Below are 19,345 nucleotides of genomic sequence, written 5' to 3' on the forward strand. Positions count from 1 at the left end.
CAGTACGGCGTGTCCTCTTGGCGGGCGTGTGCTTTCGCTGCGGTCCGATAAAGGAGTGGACCGGCGCTGGTTTACACAACGCGGCCAGAGCTGAAGGGCGGAGCCTGACGCCGTGAGGCGTTGCTACGGTAACGCCGCGCGGCACTGCTTTAGCTCTGAAACTCCTGAAGAAGCTGAGCGGTCTGAGCGCACTCACCCCCCCCCCCCCCCACTGCTGCCGTAGGGAGGAACGGCAGAGCCAGAACTGATCACCTCAGCCCCTGTGACTGAGCTCTGAGACTGAGACTGACTGAGCTCTGAGACTGAGCTCTGAGACTGAGACAGAATAAGACTGAGCTCTGAGACTGAGAGACTGAGACTGTGACTGAGCTCTGAGACTGAGCTCTGAGACTGAGCTCTGAGACTGAGCTCTGAGACTGAGCTCTGAGACTGAGCTCTGAGACAGACTAAGACTGAGCTCTGAGACTGAGACAGAATAAGACTGAGCTCTGAGACTGAGAGACTGAGACTGATCTCTGTGACTGAGACAGACTGAGCTCTGAGACTGAACTCTGAGACTGAGACTGACTGAGCTCTGAGACTGAGACAGACTGAGACAGACTGAGCTCTGTGATTGAGCTCTGAGACAGACTGAGCTCTGAGACTGAGACAGACTGAGACTGAGCTCTGTGACTGAGCTCTGAGACAGACTGAGCTCTGAGACTGAGACAGACTGAGACTGAGCTCTGTGACTGAGCTCTGAGACAGACTGAGCTCTGAGTCTGAGCTCTGAGACTGACTGCTCCTGGTACTGTCACCGTGGAAACTGGGGACCCTGAAGAGGAAACCGCGTTGGGCTCCATTGTGTTCAGCAGCACGGTTTGCAGCGCACCCCCCCACCCCTGCCCCCCCCCCACCCATGAAAGCGAAAGAAGAGAAAAGGAGAAGAAGAAATGGCCTGTGCTCCTGATTCCTGTGAATCATGCAGCCAGCCTGGTTTGTTTGGTTCTGTTTCGCGGTGTTCAGGAAGTGTTTTCATAACTGTGTTTGTGAACCCCGTTGGGTCAGCAGTAACGCTTCCTGGAATTTTTTTTTTTCTGCCGAAATCATCACACAATCACAGTTGCGGTGTAAGTTTGTGGATACACACACAGCAGCTGCTTGTGTCCTTTTTTTTTGGGGTGGGACGGGTAGAGGGGTCGGGGGGGGTGCCCTCCCCGTGACCCCCACCTCGGGGGGGTGAGCGTTTTTACCGCCGTCTCGGTCGGTTGTTCTGTCGTTTAGCGGTTGGATCTGGGCTCGAGTCCCTTTCCGGGGGAGGGCCGGGGGGGGGGGACCTGCATGTTCTCCTGCCTCCTGCTCCGGGCCCTTTTATAACGGGGTGCCCCAGGCGGACGCCCCCCTGCCCCAGGGGCGAGAGTCGGCTCGCTCTCCGTCGGGCTCTCGGCGAATCCCCCCCCCCCCCCCCGCGAGCCGCCAGTCCTCCCGCGTGAGTCACGCCACTCGTTTGTCTCCTCTCTTCTCTCTTCCCCCTTTCATTCTCGTTTTTCCAGCCGAGGGGTCGGACTTGTTTTTCGATTCCCTCCCCGGTTGAAGTGCCGCGGTGATTCATTCACGCCGGCTCCTGTATTGATTGGTTGTTGTGGAAACCGTCTCCGAGCAGGCGGGGGGGGGGGGGGGGGGGGGGGCGCGGTAATGGCGGGTAAACGGACTGGGCTGCAGACCGCCGATCGCGGTCGCTACGGGGAATCAGCAGAAGGGTTAGCGCCGGGCTGCCTGAAGTGGCTACAGAGAGGGGGTGCAGTGATTTCACCTCCCCCCCCCCCCCCACTCATACATAACCAAAGCGCCACACACACGCGCACACGCACACCCATACACACCGCCACCGTTACCTAATGGTAGACAATAGGTGCCTGGTGATCACCCTCCTCTTTTAAGCCTTTTGATTGGACAGTTGGTGAATGATCTGTTCTCCTTTGTCATGAAAACATGAACTCCTTTAGAAAGGAACGACCCGGCTTTGGATATTTGCATGGGAAAGAAATGGATGGGATGAGTACTGACTGACTGATAGTCTCTCTCTCTCGCTCTCACTTCCTCTGTCTGCCACTTTCTCTCTCGCTTGCTCTCTCCCTCTGTCTGTTTCTCTCTCGTTCCCTCTCCCTCTCCCTCTCTCTCTCTCTCTCTCTCTCCTCAGTTTCACTTCAGTTCGGCTCAATGCCGCATTATCAGCAGAGAAACCATTGCATTTTGGGGAAAGCACACGGAAACCTGTAAACCTCAGAGCACAATCGCTGTGATGACTCATCACAACAGTTAAATCGTGTACTGTTCCGCGTATGTCTCGCGTGTCTAAATGAAAGCCTCCCCCCCCCCCCCCCCCAGGACCGGGCCTACGAGATGGTGGAGGACCCGGACTCCAGCAGGGTCCGGCGGATGAAGAAGCGCATCTGCCTGGTGCTGGACTGCCTGTGCGCCCACGACTTCAGCGACAAGACGGCCGACCTGATCAACCTGCAGCATTACGTCATCAAGGAGAAGCGCCTGAGCGAGCGCGAGACCATCGTCATCTTCTACGACGTGGTGCGCGTGGTGGAGGCGCTGCACAAGGTACGCACGCACGCACACACACACCCCCACGCTGCTGATACACGCACGCACGCACGCACACACACGCACGCTCCCAACTGGCCAGGCCTCCTACCGTTCCCTGTTACTGCATAGGACACACGCACACACGCACACATGCACACACACACCTTCTACGACCTGGTGCTCGTGGTGGAGGCGCTGCACAAGGTCACACTCCCACGCTGCTGTCACACACACACACACACACAAAGACACAGGCACAGACACAGGCACACACACACGCACGCACGCACACACACACACACACACAGGCACACACACACGCGTGCACACACACACACAAAGACACAGGCACGCACACACACACACACACACACACTCACACACGCACAGCAGAACCCCAGAGACGCGGCGACCTCGGGTACTGACCGACCACTTAACCCAGCGCGGTAGGAAACAGGAAGTGGATTACGCAGCTGCATCTCGTCAGATAATTATCTCTCTATTACCGCTCATGCAAGGAGGCCAGAAGTGAAATGAGGAACAGAACTCACAATGCTGTGAACATTGACCAGGGGCGTGTCCCAACAGCAGGAGCATAAAGAATCCAAAGATGTTCCGTGAAAAGGAGGATTTGTTTCTGGAAAGCTGGCTGAAGGGGGAAGTGAAAAAGCATTTTCTGACCCTGATTACTGCCGGTTTGATTGAGCTCATTTAAACATTAGAGCATTAGAGCAGTAATAACTTCTCTTTGCCACATTTTTTATGTCCTTTAAATTATCCTGCTCAAGACTGCTTTTTAAATGACTAAAACTAATGTAATGGACATTGCAGTCACAACTGTAGGCATTTTACAGAAAAGAGCGATTCTGGGACCATGACCAGACAAACTTCCATAATGATAATTTATCTGGTTGCTAATTAAAAATTGAAAGGCTCACAGGGGTGCGTCTGTACCTCATTAACAAGTGCACCCTGTGAGCTGAAGTTCTTTGCCAAAAGGAACTCTTTTTTTTCCGTTGTAATCCTCGTGGTGCTGAAGTAGCCGAAGCACGTTAGCCAAGACAGGGGAAGGAATTAGAGGATTTAATTATGATTTAAACGTGAGGATGAGAGTCCACGCGACTCTAGCGGTGTAGCGGTGTGAGGTTGCCCTGGGCCGTGGGAACATGGTGCGTGAAAGGAGAGAGAGAGTGAGAGAGTGAGAGAGAGAGGCGCAGGTGTGAGTTTGTTTTGTGTCCTCAATTAAACCCCGCCTTCTTCTGTGTGATGCGTTTTTTGTGTGAACTGACTTGACCTCTCTCTCTCTGTCCCTCCTTCCTTCCCTCTCCCTCTCTCTCTCTCTGTCCCTCCTTCCCTCCCTCTCCCTCTCCCTCTCTCTCTGTCCCTCCTTCCCTCCCTCCTTCCCTCTCTCTCTCTCTCTCTATCCCTCCTTCCCTCTCTCTCTCTTTCTGCAGAAGAACATTGTTCACCGAGACTTGAAACTGGGGAACATGGTGCTAAACAAAAGGTAGGCACTGTCTCTCCGTTTGAGCTCCGGTTTCCTCTGATGATGGTAACACAGTCATGTCTGTTTTTCGGCATTGAGCAGAGTCTTATCGACAGCTTGCGTTCCTAACACACACACACACACACACACACACACACACGCACTCCCTTTACCCAGCCGGGTGTTTACTGGAGCTGGCTTTTCTCCGTTCTGCTCCGGGTTACAGCTGCAGTGCCTCTTGTGGGAATCAAACCTGCAACCTCTGGATGACATGCCCAGTTCCCTAACCACTACGCTACACTGTGCCCCGAAACGTAGCGGAGCAGACACAGCTCACTGTGAGCTCAGCGTGTATGAGAGCCCTGTGGTGCACACCCCAGGTCAAAATTCCCTGCTCCCCGTCCCCCCACCCCTGTCAGCAGATCTCTGCCCTCGTCCCCCAGTCTCCCCCCCCGCTGCTGAGTCTGGGTCGGGTTCGGCTGGGAGGCGCGGGGAGACCTCAGCCCGCCGTCGCCATGGCGTCGGGTGACTCACGCTGGCGGCTTCGGCTGTTGTGGATGGGGAACGGGACGTAACCAAATTCAGATGGTGCCTTGCTCCGCCCCTCTGACAGGACGGGGGCGTTTCAGGTCACCGAGCGGAGCGCTTTTTAGGAGTCCGCCTCGTCCCGCGGGCGGGGGGGGGGGGGGGCACTTTGGGGTCAGCCCTGGGGGGCCGTGCCGCTCCCCCATGCTTTGCGCTGAATGTGGGGTAAAATCTAGAAGCTTCCGTGCGGCCTGGAGGCAGGGTTCTCTGTGTTGTCGGGGGGGGGGGGGGGGCGCACAGTGCAGAGTGATGGATGCATGAGAGCTGAGCTGGGGAACACTGCAGAGTGAGGGAGTGTACGCATGCACACACACACACACACACATGCTCACACACACACACACACGCGCACGCGCGCGCGCACACACACACACACACACACACACACATGCTCACACACACGCGCGCGCACACATGCACACACACACACATGCACACACACACACGCATGCACACACACACACACACAAACACATACATGCACACACATGCACGCACGCACTACACACACACACACACCCGCACTACACACACGCACGCACGCACACGCACTACACACACACACACACGGCGGGGTCCTGTGTTGTGAGGACCCTGGTGGGGACGCACAGGGACGGTGGTACACTGAGTCCCAGATCTCGGTCTGAAGCCAGCAGGTCCATAGCTCAGGGCTGAGTCACCCAGAGCGCTGACGCAAGTGTGTGTTTACTCTCCCTCTCTCCCTCCCCCTCCCTCTCTCCCTCCGCCTCTCTCCCTCCCCCTCTTTCTCTCTCTCTCTCTCTCTGCCTTCCTCTAACTGTACACATTCACACAGTGTACCGAGCACACTCTCTCTCTCCCTCCCCCTCTCTTCCTCTCTCTCTCTCTCTCCCTCCCTCCCTCCCCCAGAGTTAGTCTCTCATTCTCTCTCACCCCCCCTCCCTGTTTTCTCATTCACGCAGTGTACAGGGCACTTTCTAAACCTTTCTCCTCCCTTCCATCTGTCTTTCTCTCACTCTTTCAATCTCTCCCCTTTCGCTTTCTCTCACCTCCCCCCCCCCTCCCAAGCAGTCACATTCTCACAGTATGCAGGGTGTTTTCTCTCTCTCTCTCTCTCTTTCTCTGCACACACAGGATTCTCTTTTTCAGTGATCACACTATCATAATTATGCTAGTTGTAGTAAATACAATTGTAACATTTCTAATTCTCTCTTTTTTAAAAAAAATTTTCTTATTTCCCACTGCTTCTCTTCCTTTCCCTTCCTCTCTCTCTTCCTTTCCTTTTCGCTCATCTCCCAAAATGAGCCCAAATTTCTGTTCCTCCGGAGCTGTATGCGTAATGTGCTGCTCCTGCAAATTAAAGCTCCCCCCACCCTGACCCCTGACCCCTGACCCCTCCACATAGGTTAGAGAGGCCAGCCCTGGTCCCGGAGAGCTACAGGCTTTGCTGGTTTTTGTTTTTGCCTGGTGCTTAAATTGTTTGGTTACATGAAAACCAGCAGCCCCTGTGGCCCTCCAGGACCTGGTTGGAAGAGTGAACCCTGGTGGTGAATTCACCTCCCCGAATTCTTTGTGCGTCGCCTGTCCTGAGGCGTGTTCCCGATCCCGGACTCTCTCACCAGGAGCCTAAGCCCCTGAGCGCAGTTCTCGTGTGGCGGTGGTGGAAGGTTCTGAGGGGCCAGAGTGAGATTCTTGGAGAGGCGCGTTTTAAACGAATTCTCCACGGCTGTCTGGCGGGTGCAGGATCTGAGGGAGAGAGGGAAGATGGACGCCTGACGCACTGTTTGTGTGCCAGGGTTCCCCACTAGCCCCCCCCCCCGTCGCCCCGCGTTACCGTGCGTGTGTCAGACGCCCCCTCGTCGCCCCGCGTTACCGTGCGTGTGCCAGGGTTCCCCCCCGTCGCCCCGCGTTACCGTGTGTGTGCCAGGGTTCCCCACCCCCCCCCTCGTCGCCCCGCGTTACCGTGTGTGTGCCAGGGTTCCCCACCCCCCCCTCGTCGCCCTGCATTACCGTGTGTGTGCCAGGGTCCCCCCCCCATCGCCCCGCGTTACCGTGTGTGTGCCAGGGTTCCCCCCCGTCGCCCCGCGTTACCGTGCGTGTGCCAGTGCTGTCTGTCGTCGCGCGGCGCTTCCTTTGCTGTCAGTAGCGGCTTCCCGCTGGCCCGACAAGACTCAGGCTTTCCAAACGCGCCCTGATACCGCCACACACGTGCGTGCACACGTACACAAACACTGCACACACGCGTGTGCAGACACACACACACACACACACACACACACACAAGCACTGCACACACGCGCATGCACACACACACACACACACACACACAAGCACTGCACGCACGCGTGTGCACACACTCACACACACACATCTGTCTCATGAGTCCACGCACATGTACCTCACGCACATGTATGTGTACCGCAGGCATGCACACACATGCCTGCACGCAGCTGCTCGGCTTCCGTCCGTCCTCGGCCCGTAGCCCCGCGTGGAACGCCGCGTGAAATTCCTGCATAACAAGCGTCGCCAAACCCGCCAGAATGGGTTTATGGGGAACCCACCAGAGTGAGTTTATGGGGAACCCGTCAGAGTGAGTTTATGGGGAACCCGTCAGAGTGAGTTTTTGGGGAACCCGCCAGCTCGTCTCTGGGGATAACCGCTGCCCGTTTTGCTGAAGCTGGAGGTTTTTTCCCCACGTGGAGCTGTGCTGCCTCACGCTCTCCTGTGTCTGAGGCAGAGAGGGAGAGAGCGAGAGAGCTTTTAAAAATAGTAAACATGAAAAGCCTGTGCTCCAGTTTAGTCTATATTAGGTGCAGAAGCAGAGCAGAGAAGACTAGAAAACTGCCCCAGGCTTGACCCTCTCCGGGTTTTGGGGAGGGTGTGGGAGGGTTGCCTTTTGGGATCTGTTTGGCTTCCTGTGTACTACGGTAAAGAGCTGGAAGGGGGGAGGGTCACATGACCAGGAAGTAGAGCTGGAGTGGGGCCCCTCCCCCTGTAGGGGGGCGGGGCTGGAATGGCATTAATTCTCAGCAAACAGGAAGTGGCGGAGGAAAGGCTGGGCAGAGGAGCAGGAGCCCCCCTCTCTCTGCAGACACGGGACGTCCCGCTCAGGAACACCAGCCTTACATTACGTTACATTACAGGAGGAGAGGGTGTTGTGGGATGTCTGGTCCTCCAGCAGCTGCCTTTAAACAGAGTAAAGTAGAGCGATGTCTGTGAGTGCGTGCGTTTCCCTCGCCTTGGGAAAAGGGTTCAGAGACGAGCGCTGTGAGTAGGGCTGCCTCTGCCCTGGGAAAGGTGCGAGTGTGTATGCAATTTAAGTTTGCGTATCGGTGTGTGTGTTTCCGAGTGCGAGTGTGTGAGCTTGCGCGTGACTGAGCGCATGCGTGTTTGTGTGTCCTAGTGCAAGCGTATGTGCTTGCGTGTGAGCGAGCGAGTGTGTTGCGTGCGTGTGTGAGCGAGCGAGTGTGTTGCGTGCGTGTGTGAGCGAGCGAGTGTGTTGTGTGTGTGTGTGAGCGAGCGAGTGTGTTGTGTGTGTGTGAGCGAGTGAGTGTGTTGTGTGTGTGTGTGTGGGCGAGCGAGTGTGTTGTGTGTGTGTGTGTGTTGCGTGCGTGTGCGAGTGTGTTGTGTGTGTGTGTGTTGCGTGCGTGTGCGAGTGTGTTGCGTGCGAGTGTCCGCGCGGCTGCGTGCGTGCGTTCCCCAGCCCTGCGTTCCCCAGCCCTGCGCTCGGGCGGTGGAAGCGATATCGCTGCTCTGCGTGGAGCGGTGAGTCACCGGGGAGCCAGAGCGGAGCCGCACGCTGACTCACTCGTTTGTGCCGAACCCTGAACTGGCACCACTTACCCCCCCACCCCCCCCTCACCCCCTGCCAGTGTTTACCCAGGACCACAGACCGCTCTGCCCTTCCTCTCTCCTTTTCTTTCTCTTTGTCTCATTCTTCTTCTTTTTTTTTTGATGGTGTTTTTTGATTCGTTCCCCGCCCTGCCGTGCTCTGAGCTGATTGGACGGCCCTGGCCTTCGCTCGCTTGGCTTGGCGCTCCGGTTCGGAAGGGAGGCCCTCGCTTTGACCTGGGCGACGAACGATGTCGCTGTAATTAAGCAGCTCGCTACGGCCGTCAGGGCTGGGCTTGAGATGACCTCTGATCTCTGACCTCTGAACAGTTGCACCAGTTTGATTGTCCGATCTTCTTGAGAAGGGCAGTGTCCTGATAATGGTTAGATTCTCCTGGGTTGCGTTTAGCAGCTGCGGCTCAAAGACGGTGTTCTGACAGCGCCCCCTGAAGGCCGTGTCTGGGGAGCCCGTCTTTGTGCTGGAGCGAATGCCTTCATCTGTGAAGCATCCGCTTCCGTTCACTTCTTCTGTTGTCATGCTTCAGGCGTCTTGCCTGAAACCGGTGCCGCCATTTTAGATGTGCGCTTCAGCTGCGCTAGCTACGACGTGTTTTGCGAAGGTTTGCGCCCTCACCCTCTTCTCCGTCCGTGTGCTGCAGGACACACAGAATCACCATCACCAACTTCTGCCTGGGGAAGCATCTGGTGAGCGAGGATGACCTTCTGAAAGACCAGCGGGGCAGTCCTGCCTACATCAGCCCGGACGTACTGAGCGGTGAGGAGGGGCGGGGGGGGTGTGGGTGCGAGGGTGAGGGCGCGGCGGGGGGGGGGGGGGGGGGGGGGGCTAGGGAGGGCGGGGGCGGGGGGCGGAGGTAAGTGTCTTCACCCCCATTTATTCTAACTGCTATCATTACTCTGGCGAGCACACAGTGAGTCACCAGGCCTGTTATTCAGTGCTGTCGTGACCCACCTGTTCAGCACCAGCTACACTCTACACTCGTTTTCTTATTTGCTGGCTTTTTCCTGTTTTGTGTGTCTTTATTCTGTGTGTGTGTGTGTGTGTGTGTGTTTTGGGGGTGGGGGGTATGAACCTTGGCTAGGGTTAGATGTCAAAACTAAAAATTCTAAATGTGTGTACCAGAGCACTGCGATAACTGAGCGTGTACACAGAACATTTATTTATTTAACGTTTGTGTTTTGACAAAATGAAAATGAATCTTGTAATGACGGTGGGGAATCGTGCAGGAAGCAGAACTGCGCTGAGCACTGCGGGTCCTGTGGAGCACCGCACGACGGTATTACAGGGCACTGAGGGAAACGAGAGTTCAGCAAAGTGGTTCCTTTTCGGGAAGAGTCAGGGAAGTTCACACAGGTTCCTACCAGGAAGCGTTCGAGCCAGGCCTTGCATAATCTCGCTTCGAGGGGCGAACTGCGTTTCACTTTCCTGTCAAGAAGTTGGGCAACCGGGGTTTCACAAATCCAGGAAGTGGGCTGGAAAATGCCGGCTAAGCCTTTTGTTAAACTAGCAAATGCAAATACAAAAAAAAACAAAACAGATCTGACAGTTACACTTGTTCATGTTGCACAAACATTGTTTTTGGATATTGATATATTTGCCAACTTAAGATCTCGATTATGGGGGGGGGGACTAAGGTGTGTTACTTCTGTGCAGATGTATAGACTTCCTGAGGCTTTCGGTTAAACAGTAACGTCCCGCGTCGCTTCTCGCCGTCTGAGAAGGCCGCTGTGCCGCTGGCGGACGGCGGGAGGCGCTCCCGTGTTGCTGATCTGCGTGGGACGCCTCGGTCCGTTCGTACGCGCGCGTGAGCTCGGGGGGGGGGGGCCTTGCTGAACTCGCCCGAACCTCCCTCCTCAGTTTGCGCGAAAAGAACAGATTGTTTTTGGGGTTTTTTTTCCTCTTCGTGTTTCCGTGTGAAAGGCTGAGATAAGAGCCAGCGCTGCGTCGGCCGAACGTGAGCGGGGCGCGATGCATAGCCACCCGGTGAGTCACAGCGCTGAGTCATCAAGGGGAAGCTACTCCCATGCTGCTCCGCTTCTCCTCAACTCAACTGCAATCTCTCCCTCACTCTCCCTCACTCTCTTTCACTCTCTTTCTCTCCCTCTCGCTCGCTCTCTCTTTCTCTCCCTCTCGCTCGCTCTCTCTTTCTCTCCCTCTCTCTGTCTCTCTCTTTCTCTCCCTCTCGCTCGCTCTCTCTTTCTCTCCCTCTCTCTGTCTCTCTCTCACTCTTTCTCTCTCTCACTCTTTCTCTCTCTTTCTCTGTCTCTCTCTCCCTCTTCCTCTCTCTCTCTCCCTTTCTCTCTTTCTCTCGCTCTCTCTCTCTCGCTCTCTCTCTCTCTCTCCCTTTCTCTCTTTCTCTCGCTCTCTCTCTCTCGCTCTCTCTCTCTCTCTCTCTCTCTCTCTCTCTCTCTCCCTTTCTCTCTTTCTCTTCCTTTACTGGTACTCCTCCCCCTCCCCAGCCGCATTCGGAACGCGGCGGAAAGTCCTGGTCACGGGATTGTCCCGCGAGTCGCCAGGAAAGCACAACAAAACAAACGCCGCGTCCGATTGGTTGTTTACAGGTAGAGTCTGCCGATGGTGCGCTCTGCACACTTCTGTAAACTCACCTAGTTTTTTTTTCCCCCCCACCCTCCCTCTCTATTTTCCCGCAAAGCGTCGGTTAAGACCGCCCAATGAAATCCCTCGAAGCGCAGTGCCGGGCGCCGTGGTTACGGGTTCAGATAGGTGTCCTTGCGGATGGTTGGCCACACGGGCTCCTCTCCTGAAACCCAAAATAAAGTGCCGCTGTGTTTGACTGAGGCTCGGCAGCTGGGCGCCTGTGTGGAGGCCAGCTGTCACTCAGGGGCACCCTGTCAGTCATTTCTTTTGAGCCTTTAGGTTTGGGGGTGGCTGCGTGCGTCGGCTGTGTTTGGTGTGTGTGTGTGTGCGGTCGCTGGCTCTGATTGTGCCGTGCGTGCTGTGTGTTTGGTGTGCGTCGGCTGTGTTTGGTGCGTGTGCGGTCGCGTGCGTCGGCTGTGTTTGGTGTGTGTGTGTGTGCGGTGGCTGGCTCTGATTGTGCCGTGCGTGCTGTGTGTTTGGTGTGCGTCGGCTGTGTTTGGTGCGTGTGCGGTCGCGTGCGTCGGCTGTGTTTGGTGTGTGTGTGTGTGCGGTCGCTGGCTCTGATTGTGCCGTGCGTGCTGTGTGTTTGGTGTGCGTCGGCTGTGTTTGGTGTGTGTGTGTGCGGTCGCTGGCTCTGATTGTGCCGTGCGTGCTGTGTGTTTGGTGTGCGTCGGCTGTGTTTGGTGCGTGTGCGGTCGCGTGCGTCGGCTGTGTTTGGTGCGTGTGCGGTGGCTGTCTCTGACTGTCCCGCGTGGTCTCTCTCTCTCTCTCTCTCTGCCTGCAGGCCGCCCGTACCGTGGGAAACCCAGCGACATGTGGGCCCTGGGGGTGGTGCTGTTCACCATGCTGTACGGCCAATTCCCCTTCTACGACAGCATACCTCAAGAGCTCTTCCGCAAGATCAAAGCCGCAGAGTACAGCATTCCAGAGTACGTATACCACTCATGTACTATACCACCTGTACTCTATACCCTCTAACCTGCAGCATTCCAGAGTATGTATACCGCTCCTGTACTATACCACCTATACTCTATACTCTCTAACCTACAGCGTTCCAGAGTACGTATACCGCTCCTGTACTATACCACCTATACTCTATACCCTCTAACCTGCAGCATTCCAGAGTATGTATACCACTCATGTACTATACCACCTATACTCTATACCCTCTAACCTACAGCGTTCCAGAGTACGTATACCACTTCTGTACTATACCCCTATACTCTATACCCTCTAACCTACAGCGTTCCAGAGTACGTATACCACTCATGTACTATTCCACCTGTACTCTATGCTCTCTAACCTACAGCATTCCAGAGTACGTATACCACTCATGTACTATACCACCTGTACTCTATGCTCTCTAACCTACAGCATTCCAGAGTACGTATACCACTCATGTACTATACCACCTGTACTCTATACTCTCTAACCTACAGCATTCCAGAGTACGTATACCGCTTCTGCACTATACCCCTATACTCTATACTCTCTAACCTACAGCATTCCAGAGTACGTATACCGCTTCTATACTATACCCCTATACTCTATACCCTCTAACCTGCAGCATTCCAGAGTATGTATACCGCTCCTACACTATACCACCTATACTCTATACTCTCTAACCTGCAGCATTCCAGAGTATGTATACCGCTTCTGCACTATACCCCTATACTCTATACCCTCTAACCTGCAGCATTCCAGAGTACGTATACCGCTCATGTACTATACCACCTGTACTCTATACTCACTAACCTACAGCATTCCAGAGTACGTATACCGCTCCTATACTATACCACCTATATTCTATACTCTCTAACCTACAGCATTCCAGAGTACGTATACCGCTTCTGCACTATACCCCTATACTCTATACCCTCTAACCTGCAGCATTCCAGAGTATGTATACCGCTCCTATACTATACCACCTATACTCTATACTCTCTATCCTACAGCATTCCAGAGTACGTATACCGCTTCTATACTATACCCCTATACTCTATACCCTCTAACCTATAGCATTCCAGAGTACTTATACCGGTCAGAATAAAAGTCAAATTCCCTGTCCTATTGTCTCAGCCGCTCTTGTGGTTCTGTATCGTTTCCAGAAGGTTCCTGACACCTGCTGCTCTCCCTGTTCCCCCTCTGCCCCCCCCCCCCTCCCCCCACAGGGACGGGCGTGTGTCGGAGAACACCGTGTGCCTGATCCGGAAGCTTCTGGTCCTGGATCCTCAGCAGAGACTGACTGCAGCCGAGGTGCTGGAGTCCCTCAGCGGCATCATCGCCTCCTGGTGAGGGCGCCCTCTGGTGGATGCGCCGGTCTGCGCAAGGGTCTGCGCCAGGCTTACTGGTCATTTCAGTTCAAATCTTAATAAAACAAAAACAACAACAGGAAGCTGAACAGCCCATCATCAACAATACAGTCACTTATAAAAGGCCTTTAAGGAGAAACACCCCCAAATAAATACCAGTGACATATTCCCACAGGGATTCCTCTATTTTGTTCTGCACTTAGGAGGTTGTTTTATCCAGAACGATTTATCATAGGTCGGCTTTTGTTTGTTGTACGATGCATCATTTTTATTTTTGTTACTGTCGTAGTCGGGTTTTCTTATGGGTAAGGAGGCATTGCACCACCTTGGAGTCAAACTTGTAACCTCTGAGCTCTAAACCCAGTTCCTGCCGTCATTATGTAGTAAGTGTGTGGTGGAGGTCGATGTTCTGACCCGGTCTGTAGTGTGTGGTTCTGACCCGTCTGTAGTGTGTGGTGGAGGTTGAGTCTGTGGTGTGTGGTTCTGACACGGTCTGTAGTGTGTGGTGGAGGTTGAGTCTGTGGTGTGTGGTTCTGACCCGGTCTGTAATGTGTGGTTTTGACCCGGTCTGTAGTGTGTGGTGGAGGTTGAGTCTGTGGTGTGTGGCTCTGACACGGTCTGTAGTGTGTGGTTCTGACCCGGTCTGTAGTGTGTGGTTCTGACACGGTCTGTGGTGTGTGGTTCTGACCCGGTCTGTAGTGTGCGGTGGAGGTTGAGTCTGTGGTGTGTGGTTCTGACCCGGTCTGTAGTGTGTGGTTCTGACCCGGGCCTGTTCCGTTCCACAGGCAGTCCGTCTCCTCTCTCAGTGGTCCCCTGCAGGTGGTGCCAGACATCGACGACCAGGTCAACCACCCGGAGCATCTACAGGAGGTGAGACAAAGGGACATGCCCCCCCCCCCCCCCCCTCTTCCGGAAAGACTGATCTGGGGTCAGTAAGTGGGTCTGACAGGATCAGCCGCAAAACTGCCCCCCTCAGCTCTGAGCTGACCTCAGATCAGTGTTTCCAGGGGAAGCTGGTTCACAGTAGTAGAGACCGGGAGAGTGAGGGGTTCATGACCCCAGAAATGGGCGGAGACATTGTGCCTCGTTAGCGACTAGCTGATTTGAAGAGTTTTTGCTCTGCTCCGGAGAGCAAAGTCTTCTGATTGGTTCACACAGTTCAGTGATTGACACTTCACTGCAGAGCCAACCCTGAAATCTGACTCTTCCTCTCTCCAGCTCAAAGCACAGTCCAGCTCTCAGTGCCCTGTCAGCTGTTATATAAAAGTGACCCCTCCAGCGCCACCCTGTGGTGAATCAGTGTAGTGCTTTTCTTTGCATGTTTAAAGGCCTTTTGCCAGTGTTTTATTTTGTACCCTGTATAAAATGTTTTCATCGGAATATAGCGAATCATACTTAACCTTTCCCATATTCTTAACTGGAAAATATTGAAATTTGCTTTTGATGTGATGTGGGTCATTTCTGAATATGAAAGCCGCAGATCTTACACAGCGCGTATGAATATTTACATATCCACTGGTCCATATGGAAATCACCTTTCGAACTGAGCAACTTCGCCTCCAAAAGACCAATCACAAATCCTCCAGTAGAGGCTGGTTTTATTAATTTAAAAAAATAATTATACTAATGATTAGTACTTAACTGAATAAATTTGGCGTAAATATGTTAAATAATATTTTCTTTGGCTTTTTGTGTATAACTATTCAAAATGATGATTTTGGCTCTTTCTCTGGGACGATGACACTAAGACGTCTTCATCGCTGTGACTGCGGGAGGAAATGGGATTTTCCCTGAGCTCGCTCCCCGCCCCAGCGTCCTTTCAGTCGTCAGGCCGACTCGTGGAAATCGCGCGTGACACTAATTCCTCGTGCGTTAGGAGACGAGAGTTTTAATTGGCTGAAGCCCGGGCATCCCCGGTCACGCCCCAGGGTGGAAATTGAGCGTGTTACGCGGGTGTTCGCCTCGGAGGAGGGGGGGGGGATTTGGGGGGGGCGGGGGGGGGATCCACTGCCCCACTCGCAGAGCCTCCCCACCACACCGTAGCCTGCGTCTCTTAACTGTGTTAAAGCCTGCGCACGCCACTACTTAAACCGCATCTCCCATGTGTTCATTTACTGGGCTGAATTTAATTGAGACCTGTCTATTGATTGGTCTGAATGTTTAAAGCCCCCCTGTGATTGGTCATTAGTGAACTTGAACTAAAGGATGTATGCCTCTTTGTCTTTTGTGTGTGTGTGTGCGTGTGTGTGCGTTCGTGCGCGGTGTGTGGTGTGTGCATGTGTGCGTGCGTGCGCGGTGTGTGTGTGTGTGTGTCCAGGCGAAGGTGACGGAGGAGTCCTCTCAGTACGAGTTTGAGAACTACATGCGGCAGCAGCTGCTGCTGGCAGAGGAGAAGAACACTATCCACGAGGCCAAGGGCTTCCTCAGCCAGCGCCACTTCGGCAACATCCCGCCGGTCCGCCGCCTCGGACACGACGCCCAGCCCGTCAGCCCGCTGGACGCCGCCGTGCTGGCTCAGCGCTTCCTCAGGAAGTAGGTGGGCGGGGTCTGAGGGGAGCCGCCACACCCCGCCCCCCCCCCCCCCCCCGTCCTCCACCCCCCAGAAAAAACTAAAACTCACAAACTCAGCCCAACCTCAGCAGCATAGCTCAGCTCAGCTCTGCCCCGCCCCCAAGCAAGGACATAGCCAATAGGCTGGGATGGAGGGGGGCGGGGTCATGGAGGGGGTACCCGTGGGACTCTTAACACCGTACACACACACACACGTACACAAACACACACCCACACGCGTACACACACACGTGTACACACACACACTCTCACACATGCACACACACACATACAAACACGCGTGCACACACACACACACAAGGACAGAATTTAAGCTCAGTGCTAACAGAGGAAGAAGACTCTGGACTGGGGGCAGTGGGAGAGTTTTGATGGGGGGGGGGGAGGGTCTGAACCTCATGGGGCTCTCATCCCCACCCCAACTCTCCCGCCCCCCCTCATTCCCCCTTTCCACTCCTGCTTATGGTCACTGGTCCTGACCCCCCCCCCCCCCCCAGCCCCCCCCCCCACCCCTTCTACCAGCTGCTGTTTGGGAACTGGACTGAGGCCCTCCACCCCCCCCCCCCACCCCCACTCACCTAAATCCCAAAACTTCAACCTCCCACCCCGACCCCTGCACATACACTCACTCACACACACACACACACACACACTCACTCACACATACACTCACTCACACACACACATACACTCACTCTCACACACACACACACACCTGGTCGCCAAGAGCAATACGGTGTTCCGCGTTGGAATCATGTAGCAACCCCCTCCCCCCCCCTCAGCACACGCGCACCCCCCACCCCACCAATGACCCTCAGACCACATGACCACGGACATCATTACTGCCACGAGCCTGAAGCTTTTTTCCCCCCTTCTTTCTTCTCAACCAAAAGGATCTGTATTTGTTCTGTAACTACGACTTCAAAACTACCTCTGTCTCCTTTCCCCACCCAACAGCCCTTTTCTTTAAAAAACAAACAAAAAACAAACAAAAAAAGATTGGTGAGTCATGGGGGTGATGGCGCCCCCTGGTGTGGTGGAGAAGCATTACCTTTCCTATTTTTTCTGTTTTTTTTTTTTGGTGTATTAATGTGGGGTGGAGTTTCTCCACCAAATTTGAATAAGCTTTGCCCGTCCCCCCTTAATTCAAAGGTAGCATTTTGTTTCCTCTCTCCCCCCTCCACATTTTTAAAAATGCAGATTCTCGTTCTGGCCTCTGACAACTTCTGGTAACTGAAATATTGCAGAAAGCACGTTCTTTTTCCTTTTCTTTTTTTTGGATTTTTCATTTCTGTATTTCAAGGTGTGTTTCAATTTTGATCATTTAGCATTTCTGGCAGCTAATTTCACCCACTCAACGAGGACAGAAAAGGCAGGTTTTTTTTCATGGCCCGGTTTGGGGTTTGGAGGGTTACAGGAGTAGTCCCCCGTCCCCTGCCCCCCCCCCCCCCACCCAGGCCTGATCGGTTATTCACACGCTTCTCTTGTCTGACGTGTGTTTGGGCTGTTTCTGTCCCCTGTACTGTTTTTATTATAATCAGCCAGCATGAGAATTTTGTTTTTTTCAGGTATATATATATATACATATTTTAATATTTATAGCCAAATATGGAGTTTCTTTAAAGTTGTAGTTTGCCAAGGAAACCATCTCCCTCCTCTCTCTCTTTTAAAAAAAAAATCTGTGTTCTCTCCCTCAAACTGTGCATATCGCCATGGTACCGGTGTGATGTGTAACTAAATGTGAATGCATAGCCCGTCAGGCCCTGTGTAAAAATGTCAGTGGTGCTTTCGTTGTTTGTGTGCCCTGTGGTGCTCTGTGGGGCGTTCAAATTTGGGGGTGATTCTGTTCGACAGCAGTGCTCTACCCCCCCCCCCCCCCCCCCCAATGCCAAAAAAACCCCACACCCCTGCACACATCCCAAACCCGGGTGTTTTTCTGAATCTGCACAGGCCCTGCACATCATAGGCTGAACAGGGAAAGGTGTGCCTGCATCAGGGCCCATCTGCAATGTTATCAGGACCGTAGCGGTCTCTGTAGAGCGACTAGGTCTTCATAGCTGGGCAGCCATGTTGGACAGGAAGCTAAAACAAAAACAAAAAAAGAAAACCCTCATTCCTTCAAGTTCCCGCATTTACCGGTCTTTCAAACAGACCACGGAGCGTTTTAAAATCCCTAGGCCTCTGGCCCTGGTTCTGGACAGGGGTGCTTGTCCGCCCCATTTGGGCCAACTTCGTAGGGAAGAAAAAAATGAATAAGTACCACTCGTGAATTAGTGCTAGACCTGTTTGGTAGGCCGCTCTAGGAATAAAAAGCTGTGCCCTTCTTGCCGTGCGATAAACTATTTCCTGTGGCGGACACGACCTTAGCTCAACTGTTGTGCGTTCGTATCGCACCCTTATGCTAGTGCGGGCTCGTCTCTCGGACAGTAGGCTGCTGTGGGTGTGTCTTGTTTGTGGCAGCGCGCTTTTGATTGGTTGAATTTAGGTGCTCAGTTTTCAAATTTTTTCCGTGTTTTTAAGGTGACACCTTTTTGACACCCCGCCCATGCAGAGTACAGAGACTTTGAGAAGCTCTCTATAAGAGCCACTCCTCCAAAATAAATGCCCCCATTAACCTCCCCCCCCCCCAACCTCTGCCACACACAACCTTCTCAGCTCCAGTGAAAAAGCATCAAGACTGACAAATCGCATTAGTGAGAATATTTATCAGTTATAGAAATTATTCTTCTGTTATTAATTTTCCCTCTGTATTTGCATTTCTTTAAATTGTACATGATTGTTATTTATTCGCTTCTCCTCAGCACCCCCCCCCCCAACCCCCCTGGTTTCAGTCCCACTTTAACATCATAACCTTCTTTTGCTGTGATTTCTTTCTTTCTCTTATCTTCAATGAAGAAGATTTTGTTTTGTCCTCATCTTTTGTTGATTGTTTTATTGAAAATTTGGTCGCCACAAACCAGTGGTTAATTAAGCTACACTAATAGTAAGACAAACTTTTTTGCATAGGTCTATTTTTTTAAAGTAAATTCTGCACATTTAGAATGATTTATAGGAGTAATTCTGTGTTTAAAAAAATTAAAATACCGGATTCATACGAAGCTGCGCTAAGTGTTGTCTATGTGTAAAGATCACCACAGCTGTGGTTATGTCTAGTGCAAAGCATTGAGCTGCCATCTTGTAAAAAAAAAATATCACGGATACCCAGCTCTGTGGCTGTCCTTGCGCCCTCCGGCTGCGGTAGTAGTCCCGCCACCGTGTGTAAAAACGTTAGCTTTCTCTAACCGCAATGTGAATCTCCAGAGTTGAGTGTTAAGCAGTATTGTAGTTTAAAACGTGAAATCGAGGTCTCTGTGTCGGTTGTCTGTCAGAAGCCACTGTAGTCTACGCAGA

At 53.3% G+C, this 19,345-nt stretch overlaps 1 protein-coding gene across 2 annotated transcripts in view; it reads left to right on the plus strand.

Annotated features, from left to right (window-relative positions):
* stk40 (serine/threonine kinase 40) overlaps window positions 1–19,345 on the plus strand; it is a 31,055-nt gene that overhangs the window by 9,929 nt on the left and 1,781 nt on the right. Inside the window, exons 5-11 of one of the 2 annotated variants that reach the window (XM_035430622.1) lie at window positions 2,368–2,592; window positions 4,032–4,084; window positions 9,118–9,233; window positions 11,860–12,004; window positions 13,247–13,366; window positions 14,173–14,257; window positions 15,705–15,919. In XM_035430622.1, the coding sequence (XP_035286513.1) occupies window positions 2,368–2,592; window positions 4,032–4,084; window positions 9,118–9,233; window positions 11,860–12,004; window positions 13,247–13,366; window positions 14,173–14,257; window positions 15,705–15,919 (959 nt within the window). Of the gene's footprint in view, window positions 1–2,367; window positions 2,593–4,031; window positions 4,085–9,117; window positions 9,234–11,859; window positions 12,005–13,246; window positions 13,367–14,172; window positions 14,258–15,704; window positions 15,974–19,345 lie in introns of those variants that run through there. The other variant, XM_035430619.1, reaches the window with a different exon arrangement.

Source organism: Anguilla anguilla, chromosome 1 (genome assembly GCF_013347855.1).
Source record: "Anguilla anguilla isolate fAngAng1 chromosome 1, fAngAng1.pri, whole genome shotgun sequence".
In the NCBI taxonomy this organism is placed as follows: domain Eukaryota; kingdom Metazoa; phylum Chordata; class Actinopteri; order Anguilliformes; family Anguillidae; genus Anguilla; species Anguilla anguilla.